General features: G+C 34.9%; 1 protein-coding gene across 17 annotated transcripts in view; it reads left to right on the plus strand.

Annotated features, from left to right (window-relative positions):
* The window catches only part of celf2 (cugbp, Elav-like family member 2), a 177,863-nt gene that overhangs the window by 118,555 nt on the left and 47,860 nt on the right, over positions 1–11,448 (plus strand). For all 17 annotated transcript variants that reach the window (XM_016458478.1, XM_016458485.1, XM_016458476.1 and 14 more), the window contains one exon: positions 10,079–10,161. In XM_016458478.1, coding sequence (XP_016313964.1) covers positions 10,079–10,161 — 83 coding nt within the window. The remainder of the gene's footprint in view (positions 1–10,078; positions 10,162–11,448) is intronic.

The raw sequence follows: 11,448 nt of genomic DNA on the forward strand, positions 1-11,448 counted from the left end.
GCTGTCGCTGTCGCTGCTGTCGCTGCTGCCGCTGCACGTGCTATTACTGTTTACTCTATCATACACCGAACGCGTCATTCTGTAAATGCATTCTCAGTTTAAATGCAGCGATCCAAAACCTAATCTAATCTAATCTAATCTAATCTAATCATCATTCAGGGAAAACTTTGCTTCAATAATGAGTCACACTGCTGACGTGATCTAATCGCTAGCACACCCTGAGCACATGTGACTTAACCTTTTCCTCTTATCGGCAAGACATATCGGCATAACTTTTCATATCGGGCTGATGCCGATATGTACATTCAAAGCCATTATCGGCCTATTCCGATATCGGTCCGATAATATCGTGCATCCCTAATTACAATCAACCAAAAAATATTCAGCTGTTAAGGGGAGACACTGCAAGCTAAAACACTGTTTTTTCATGCACCTGTGAAGTTTGAGATTTTGGGCTTTTTGGTTTTTCATAAAGTCTTTTTTCAAACTAGTGGAAAGAAAACATCCAAAAGACACTGTTAAGTGTTTCTTTTATAGCACTTGTATCTATTTGTGTCAATAGATTTCAATTACAATACATGTTTTTAAAGGCCGTTTTCTCAAAATGAGTTTTTTCTCCTACGCTGAGCCATAAATCTCCACCTGAGTAGCACTTACACACACCAAATGTTACATTTTTATTCCTGTCTATATCCTGAAGGTTTTTACAGAGGGATTTGTTCATATATAATTTGCTTGATTATATACAACATTTGAATCCCCTAAAAATTGTGAAAATATAGTGTTCTATATTTCCGTTCTAAGCATTTTCTGAATTATGGAGTGACAAAAATGAGATACCCAAAACTCCCTCTGTAAAAACTTTTGATTCTAATATGTCAAAAAAATGAAACAACAATTTTGAAACTGACATCATCCAGTGTTTAGATTTTTGTACTAGAAATGTATGCAAATTATCGCATATTTCATTAAATAATGACTCATTTGCATATCTAAACCTAACGTTTTAGAAAACTTGTAATACAAAAAATGTTTGCAATTATCAATGTAATCAATCAGCTGGGTAAGTAAGGCGATAACTATTCGTTATTTTTTTACCCTATTCACCTGCAGTGTCTCGCCTTAAATTTAAGTACACAATTAGATAATACCAATTTAGGTCAACCAATTACTAAGCAAACAATGCTTAATTTTGTTCAGTCTGTGGTATAAAACGTTCGCAATAGCACTTAAAGAAAAAAACACTTAAACAAAACATGGTCAGGTCAAAGTATCTTAATATTTTTTGATCCCAAATTTTACTGGTAATCCACTGTATGAAGAATTTTTGGGTATAATATCTCAGTTCACTTTATTTTGCTATCCTCACTTACATTTATGAACTAAATATTTGAAATTTCAAATATTCTAAATATTTTTAAATAGTTAGAATGTATTAAATATTTTTAAACATATATAAACACACAAAAATCTAAGAATACTTTTTTATTCATTTGTCAGTTTGTTACACATCAGTTCAGACATCATATATAATATCTTTATTATAATAATTAAACTAAATATGTATTCAAACATTAAATATATATAAATATTTACAATATATTAAATCTGTGCTTTACGTGTATTTTATAAGTGGATGGAGTAGCTTTGCTTTTGCATGCCGCACTGTCCATCACATCAAGCTGCACCACAGCAGTGCAGACAACTGGATTATAATGGAAGCAATCTAGATTTGCATCTTGAGTTGTTGTTTTATTAGCTTCACGCAGTGAGGACAATATTCTGCACCCTTGGTCACTGACGTTAGTGCTTCCTGGTTGAAGACTTGTAGGTTTAAGGGGCCAGTGTGATATTCTGTCAACCCAGATCCAACCTTTTTTTTCAGTGTGGAAATGTACCAGTCTATTACAGATTGGGCAGCATCACCCAGCCGAAAAGTAGTCACACACGCACACATCCCAGCAAGGGTGCGTAACTGCGCCGAGTTGCGGTCTCAGCGGTTTAATCTACGATCACGAGCCCACTGTGCCGATTCAGCATGGGACGTCGCGTCCTGTGCCCCACGTGTGTCCCTGCCTGGCCGCCATAGCCTTAGCATCAGCGGGGAGGTGCTTCCGAACAGATGGCCTCACAGATCGCCTGCCCCATGCATGTGTGTGCGAGGCCAGAATGAAGGCGTAGAATATAAATGCACCCAGAGGTGAAGAGCAGGAATTGTTTATAAGAGCCGGGCTGCCATTTAGAATGGTCCGCACATGCGCACACACATAGAAACAGACTGTCCCTTGTTGATTGAGTGATGCGAGAGCGGTCCAGGGCTAAATGGCCCTGAGCAGCTGGGGTTCTTTAGTAAAGATGTATTCCTGTCTGCCTTTGAAGTCCGTCACACACACACACATACGCACGCCTACACGCTCACAAGATGAATGGATGCATTTGTGTGTGCGTCCTTTTCAGTCCCTGGACACGTAGCACAGCCGCAGAATGATACAAGTGTGTGTGTGTGTCCTCTAAGGCCAAATGCAGACGTGCTATGCTAATGTATTGAAATGTATTCTAACAGATATGTGTGTGTTCATGGGATTAAGTCCATAACTTTAGGGCTTTGGACAGACTGTCTCGTATAACAGATCAAAAACTGAATCTGGGAATAATTGGCATTCAAGACGTTTTCATTTACAGTCAACACGAAAAAGGGATCCGCAACCAGTTATACTTCCATAATGCGACACATTTCCGAGGGAAATGAGATGGAGAATGCTTAGGGCGGTTCGTTTTGTCCTTCAGGAATTGACTGGATCATGAAAAGTGGCAGTTTTGGGACTGAATTGACAGTCAGTTGTAAAAAACTACTTGCTTTTCAGAAAAAAAAATTGCTGGGAACTGTTGACTTTAAACTGAAAAGGCAAAAAGTAGTATCGGAGCAGGGGCATTTCATCCGAGGAGGCAAGGAGGCAGTGCCTCCTCAAAATATTGGATGCAAATGTTACAAAATAACATTAGAAAGTGTATAAATCATTGAAACATTGTCCAACAGCAACACCAGTAGGTAAAGTTACAGCAGGAGTTGGCATCTCTCTCGCCTCCCCTGAGCCCATTGAGTTTTAACAGAGGAAAGCGTGCCTTAAGTTTGGTGGTGGGGTAATTGAGAATGAATGGAGGGAAGTCACGTGAGAGGAGGCAATGCCTTCATTGCAATATGTTTGGATATGACTGGTTATGTTCGGCTTTGATTGGTTCATGCGACAAATCCCGCCTCTTGTGTTTGTGCATGTTTCGCAAATCAGATTGAATGAACAATATAATGGCGTTAATGGGAAGACTACTTTAAATAAGTAAGTAAACAACTCACACACTTAGATATGAGCACTTTGTTACGTCAAAATAAGACTTGAAATGGCCTGAAAACATGATCTGTGGGAGTTTTTAGTGAGTAGTCAGTTTGATGAAATTTAAAGTAAATCTCTGTCTGTGATAAATATTTACCGAGCTTTGATGACTGATGATCCAAAAAATTCAAAAATTGTTAAAAATTAACTATTAAAAAGAATAGCTGAACATAAGTTCACAAATGCCTTGAGATATTATTTTGGAATAAATGTAAAATGCTTAAAAACACTAACTTGATGAGATTCATACCTGGCTTTAGTAAATAGATTACTGTTACATATTATTGAACATTGCTAAAGGGGACATTAGATGCCCATTTTCCACAAGTTGATATGATTCTTTAGGGTCTTTGTGAAATGTCTATAATATTTGTTGGTTAAAATTTCTCAATGGTAGTGTAAAACAAAACCCTCTTTACCTTGTCAAAAACAGCTCTGTTCACAACAACCCGTTTTGGTGCATGTCCCTTTAAATGCTAATGAGCTCTGCTCACCCCGCCCCTCTCCTTCCGTGGGGTGACAAGCAGTTCTCTGAGATTGTTAACTTTAGCTGCGGAACTTGCTAACTAGCACATTATTAGGAAAGGCGATTTGCAATGATTCATAAAAAAACCTTATACTAATTTCTTCTAGAGGTGAAGCTGGATCACGAATGATTCTCGCGAACATAAACGCATTTAGGTAGATCGGAGGGGCGCCTTCCCTTCAGAAACAAACATAATCCACTGCGTCTTCAGTGGCTCAGATGTCGGGAGTAAATGATGACTGCTTCTGATGGTGTAAGGGATGTTTATTTAACCAAGAAAATGTGACTGGGACAAAAATCTATTTTTGTTATTCGTAAAGAACAATAGTAATAATTGTATTAGTAATAATAATACAACAACCTCATGGAACAGAAGTGGAATTAATTTTAAAGAAATGTAGCACAGGTACACTTTTTAATATATTATCAAATATAAAAACATCTTTCTGTTACTGTTAGATGTGCATATACCCTAACATGAGCCCTGGGTTTGTAAGTATGCACTCTCTGAGTCTGAGTCTGAGCACGAGTGCGAACGGTCACGGAGCTCTTGAGGCGGTTGTATGCCTCGTGGTTTTATCCTGTCTTATCCGTCTCAGGTGAGGCATGGGCTTTCAGACCGTACGTCAGCAGTCCTGCCACGTACGGATGTGGAAAACACTTTGAGGATGGCTCTTCTGACCTCCCTGCTTGGGATTGTCAAAAGTTTCCAGTGTCGCAACATGATTAAACACGAACCGCTGTCAACAGCCAAGGAATGAGTTGCTGGCAGAGTCGAGAGAGCCTGCGTTTCCTTCACTTTTGCTGACAACACAGGAATGAACATGATCTTATTGGCTGACTGGTTCATATTAGCGTATTAGCGTTGTTTTGAAGGCAGCATTTTAAGGGTTTTTGACATCTCTATGTTCTAGAAGGAACTGGAAAAGGAGAATGATATGCAGAATCAGTAAGTCACAAGTTGTCATCTGTGTGTTTTGGTAGAATGTGAAGTGCCCCTTCAGATTAAACATGGGAAAATCAGCAACAGTAATACGATAAATGACACCACTCTTCAATTAGCAAAAGTAAGTAAGTAAATAAATAAATCCTTTAGCACAGATGTTTTCAAATTTGTTAATGCCAAATAAACTTTTTTATGCCAATATGGACCAACAAATAAAATAATTCACTTGTTAGTGACCCCCTGCCTAAAATGTGAAAGCACCACAACACAAATGCATTTTTTTTTGTGTGAAAGTATGTATATTGAAATGATCTGGAGATAAACAAAGAAAAAAAAAAACATAGATTATTATTGTTATTGTTATTATTATCATTAATATTATTATTATTATTATTATTTGCATTTCATTTATTACTTACTGTTAAACTTTCAATAGTACAGTATAACATCATTATTAATTGTATGTTTTCAGTTATTTAAACAGCAGAATGAAACTACACTGTTTGAATGTATTAAAAGTTATAAATGAAACATTATTAAAATAATAAAAATAATAATAATAATATAATCGTCATCATCATCATCATCATCATATTAATGAAATTACTGTTTGAATGAATTAAAAGTTAGATAAAGCATTATTCTAATAATAATAATAATAATTAATAAGGTGTTATTATTTTCTGCTGATGTTTATATCTGTGTATGTGTGTGTGTTATATATTATTAATTATGATTTTTATTTTACAAATATATTATTATTATTATTATTATTATTTTATTTGAATACTGTTTTATATATTGCATTTAATATGTACAAACAGTACAGTTTCCTTTATAATAATAATAATAATAATAACAAAGCAACATTCTAAATTGTTTCAGTACTGTGAGTTCAGTGGTGCGTGTATATAGCTTTTTACAACAGATTTGAGCATGGCTCTTCCATCAGAACTATCAGATTTCTCAATCGTATTATTTATCTTTACCTTCACTGGTCTTACGCAAGTGTACGATGCCTTCCAAGTCTTGATGTAGTGGAGTGTTACTTAATACTACTGGAGTATTATGAGCTCATGTAGTATTACTGTTAGAGTAGCTGTGGAGTGTTTAGGCTCATGTGGTATTAACTCAAATCTCTGTACACAGAACGCATGTGAAGTCAAGTCAAGTCACCTTTATTTATATAGCGCTTTTAACAAGTGCATGTGAACACTCCCCCTATATCAAATGTTTCACAATTGTTTCATACAATCAGTACCATGCTTTTGAAAACACATTTTTGTTTACTGCTGTATAACCGTACATTTATGACATAAAGTGTGGTCCACACTGAAGCTCATTTTGGCCAGGGACCGCCCACTGAGACCGGAAGCAACCAGCCACTGTTTTCATTTTCAAAACCAACCAGTCAGATTTAAGCTTACAATTATGAGAAAGCTCTTGGTGTTTTTGTGTGAACAATCTGAGCATTAGACTACATGTCTATTTAGCAGATATGGTACACTAATTCTGGATACAGTCCTTTGAGACCCCTGGGGTCAGTATTTTTTCTTCAGGCACAATGATGATTGATCAGGACCGGGATCTCATTAACCCTTCAGTTCCTAGGTCACACTTAATTGGGATTGAACTTGCAACCTTTGTGTTAATGGCCCAGGACCATTAAGCCCCCCCGCCAGGACCAATGTCAATGTTGACTGATGGGAATGTTTCAGGCATGTTGGGAGTTTAAATGTGTATGATCACTTACTGGTGTCTTGTGTGTGTGTGTGTGTGTGTGTGTGTGACACTGGGAACAGGGTTGTTTTGGCCATGGACTGGACTGCACCATTGCCAGGGACGAGTCCTTAGTTTATCCTGCCAAAATTCTCCTTGGCAGTAAAACGGGATTCAGTTCACTCATTTTTTTTTTCTTGTTCCTCTTCTCTTTTCTCTCTAAATAAAACATGCCAGCACTCTCAGCTTGCTTTAGCCGCACACACACATACATACAAAGGTCCCCAGCTGATTCTTTCTGTCAGTCCTATCTGGTGATCTCTGCCTGTTTGTGTGTATGTGTGTGTACTTCTGTGCTCCAATGCCCAGTCAAGGACAGTGATGCATGCAGATATACAGTATACTGTACATATACTCATTTTCAATCTTCTGATGAAGGACAGAGCCTTTTGGTCGATCGGTTTTGGTGGCCTTAAAAAGTATCATGAAATTTTGTGGCTTAATGGAACATGTCCATTAAGTGTTACATATTTAATTTGAGTCTGAAGTGAGTTTTCAGTCTGAAAATCAGTGTTATTTTTAGCAATATTTATATGCTATTAAAGTATTTTTTAATACTCTAAATATGCTTTTATTTGTATATTTTTAGTTTTAATTTAAATTCGTTTTTAGTAATTTATGTGCTTTTGTAATTTTAATTAGTTCTTTTTTATTTCTATTCGGCCTTATTTTTATTTGAGTGTTAGCAATTTTTAATACTTAATTTCAATTAACTTCCAAGTCAGCAATTCTAAAGTTTAAGAGTTTCATCTAATATTTATATTTGATTTCATTTCAGCTTTATTTCAATTAATGAAATTTTAACAGTTTTAGTATTACTTTTAGTTAACAATAAAACACTGGTTAGTAAAAAACATTAAACAGTGAAATGCAAAATAATAAAAAATGATAACAAAGTTTCGCATTAGGTTGTGCTCCTCGGCTGCACAGAAATACATTACGTGATCATAGGGCTGAAACGATTCCTCGAATACCTCGAGTAACTCGAATACAAATAATTTGCCTCGAGGCTTCGTTTAGTCCATTTACTGTAACTACACAAGGAACACCGTGTTTCCCCACGGACCACTATTACTGACGCACAACCCGATTAATGCTGGACCAGACCATAGACTGTATAAAAACAGGGACCAGCCTTTAAAAAAAAAGGCGCTGGACATATTTAAGACCGTAAATCAATATGGCGGCTAGTTATAATGTCCCTACGTTAGCTATATTTTGTGAAAGATTATACGCCATTGTGCTTAAAAATACGACAGAAAGAAAGTTAGTCAATATCACACGAAGAGTGCCAGTTTTCACCTCTAAAATCAGCATGGTTACAAATGTGATTTTATTCAACAGTTCAATACACAAGAAGGTAATATTATGAGACTTACGTTTTAGACACTATATTGCCTGTTTTTGCTTTATTTTGCCAACAAAAAAATTCCAAACACAACCACAGTGCTGTTTTTGCGTCTCTGTGCAACATGACGACGTTTCGTTCCTGAATGAATCAACCGCTTAAATGATTCGGTTCAATCGCAATGACTCACTTCTTAACAGTGACTTGCTGCCACGTGCTGGCGGTTTTAATTTGACATTTAAAGTATCTTTTCGTATATCAGTATTCAATGTTTTATGTTTAAAATAACAAAATATTATTTATGCATTTGTAACTGCAGGTTAAATGCATTCATGTCCCTCTGTGTGGGAAATTCATCCCATGCAGCTTCTGTGTTTCCTCTGCATTGCAAAGATGAATTTTGATACTGATGTCATTTGTTTGGTAACAGCCCAAATGTCTTTTATTGTAATTGACTGATTAAATGTAAGAATTTGACTCAAAAGATGATGCACACTTTTAGAAAAAAAAGGCTTTATCAAGGTAAAAATGCCCATAAAATGTAAAAATCAATTTAAACTTATTGGAACACACCAATACGTATAGGGACATTTAAGAGGGTTTATTCTCCAAATAACTCTCATTTCATGTTGCAGAAAAGTGTGTTTAGAAACTGTGTATGGACTTTTGTTCTTGTTCCAAGTTACCTTCCTCTCCACTTATTTTTGCCTCTCACAAAAGCCACAAAGCCTTCCAAGAAGACAGTAAAGGCTTATGTCATGCTTGAGCTTTAGTTAGGCTGAAACTTGAAAGTTAAGTTGCACGACATAAATGCAATGTTTAGGTATTATTATTATTATTTTTATTACTATTATTTTGATTTATGCCTTAGTTTTAGTTTGTACTGTTTCCTTTTTTTAAGTAATGTGAAATAGATTTTTGTATTTTTGTATTTTTATTGTTTATTCGTTATTTTTTTATTGATATATTTATATTTGCATTTTGAATGCAATTTGGCAATTAAATACATTAAATGGGTTTAGTTTTCACGGTTATTAATGTATGCAATTTCAGCAAGTTTTAGTTTGTACTGTTTCCTTTTTTTAAGTAATGTGAAATAGATTTTTGTATTTTTGTATTTTTATTGTTTATTCGTTATTTTTTTATTGATATATTTATATTTGCATTTTGAATGCAATTTGGCAATTAAATACATTAAATGGGTTTAGTTTTCACGGTTATTAATCTATGAAATTTCAGCAATAAAAATTTTAATTTTTCTAAAAAGAAAACAAATTAGTTGTTTATTTTAAGAGATCTATCTTATTATCTCTTGTATATTTAGTACTGCTCTTTAATAAAAAAAAAAAATACTTCTTATCCGATTACTCGATTAATCGATGGAATAATCTGTAGATTACTAAAATAATCGATAGCTACAGCCCTACGTGATCAGTGTCTGTTTCATAAGCAAATGACTCTTATGTTTTTTTTTTATTGTATTATTCTTAGGTTTTTTATTTAATTATTCAAAAAGATTCATACAAACATTTATTTATTTATTTATTTGCACTATAATTTTTTTAAATAAATAGTTTTAATTTTTGTTTTTACTTACTGAAATCTCACTGGTCTAAAAGTCTTGTCTGTTGTTGTTGGTCTTTTCTTTTCTTTTTTTTCAGATATGTTCTGACTGACAGCCATTGCCACAATGTGCAGTGTTTTCTCTTTCAGAAACTACAAAAGATTTTTCACACATGGTCAGAGTTTTTACCTTAGTCATGCTTGCAACAACATGAGGCATCAAGCTGGGTAGCCCCGCCCACAGTGAACTCTCATTGGTCCAAAATCCCACTCCAAATGGCTGTTTATTATGCATCAAATATTAGCCTCTTTCCTCTCATTCTCGTTCTCGCTCTCTCTCTCCCTCGTCCCTTATCTTCTCTGTGGTGTAGTTTGGCAGAGATCTGTATGACAGCAGTGAGATTGTTTTCTCTCTCAGCAGGCAGTGAGACGAAAAGAAAAAGATCAAATCCACTTGGCTTATTGCATGCTTAAAATGCTTACCTCTCTCTTTCTCTCTCTCTCTCCGTCTCTGTCTGTTTTCCCAGGGTGCTGTTTTGTCACATTCTACACACGGAAAGCTGCCCTGGAGGCCCAGAATGCACTGCACAACATAAAGACCTTAACTGGGGTGAGTGTTTGTTTATCTGCTCATGTCTGTCTTTCTCTGAAAGCTAGCGAGGCAGAGAATTTCTTATTCAAATGACGACAGTTTCAAGTTTTTAATCTGGTTTCCTTTGTTAGAGGTTGTAATTTAGGAAAATGTGTGAAGTTGTGTTGAGGAAACAGGCTTATGAGCGACTTTAATGAGTTTATGATTTGCGCTTTCTGACGGAGCGAGTGATGTTTGCTTTCATGAAATCAGAGCCCTTGTTCTCGAAATCCAAACACAAATGGTCATGGGAGGGATTTGGGCTGTACAGTAGCGTTCAAAAATTTGTGGTCAGTAAGATTGTTTTTTTTTTCATTAATTTGTTTGGGAAGGTAATTAATAGTTTTATTTAGCAATGCAGCATTAAATTGATCAAACGGTACAGTAAAGACATGTTTAAAATGTCAATTTCAGGTAAATGCTGTGCTTTAAATCAGTATATTAAAATTATTTCTGAAAGGTCATGTGACACTGAAGACTAGAGTGATGGCTACTGAAAATTCAGCTTTGCTACCATAAGAAGATATTACATAAAAAAAAACATACATTTTAAATTGTGATAATTACAGTTTTACTGTATTTTGAATACAGTTTTATTTAAAATAAATGCAGCCTTGGTGAGCGTACGAGTCTTAATTTAAAAATATAAAAAAAAGTACAAAATTCAGCAAAATTCAGCTTTGCTATCATAAGAAGATTCAAGATTCAAGATTTTTATTTGTCACATACATGGTTATATAGGGAATATATGACCAGCAGTGAAATGTAAGTCAGGTCCACTCCATGGACAGTGCAATTATTAAAGAATACAAACACAAGAAAATTATATATAAATATAGGTATGGAAAAAGTAAGATAAAGAATAAAATAAAATGCGCAGGACAGATAGTACATAAAAAAACACATTTTAAATTGTGATAATTACAGTTTTACTGTACTTTGAATACAGTTTTATTTGAAATAATTGCAGCCTTGGTGAGCGTACGAGTCTTCATTTAAAAACATAAAAAAATTACAGATCAAAAAATTTTGAACATTAGTGTATTTCATAGGTATGCACTGATATAAAAATTCTGTCTGAGACCAATTAAACCAATGATTATTCATGTTGTGGCTGATAAACAATAAATGCCGGATTTTAAAATCTGACTCCATGAATTCGACCAAATAAATAAAAAATGAAATACTGAAAACTAAAATTAACGGGTTTATAATTCTACAAGTGATTTTAAGCATTTGGAACATCATAAGATGCAATATAAAAAA

Source organism: Sinocyclocheilus anshuiensis, unplaced genomic scaffold, assembly GCF_001515605.1.
Source record: "Sinocyclocheilus anshuiensis isolate Anshui unplaced genomic scaffold, SAMN03320099.WGS_v1.1 scaffold719, whole genome shotgun sequence".
NCBI lineage: Eukaryota > Metazoa > Chordata > Actinopteri > Cypriniformes > Cyprinidae > Sinocyclocheilus > Sinocyclocheilus anshuiensis.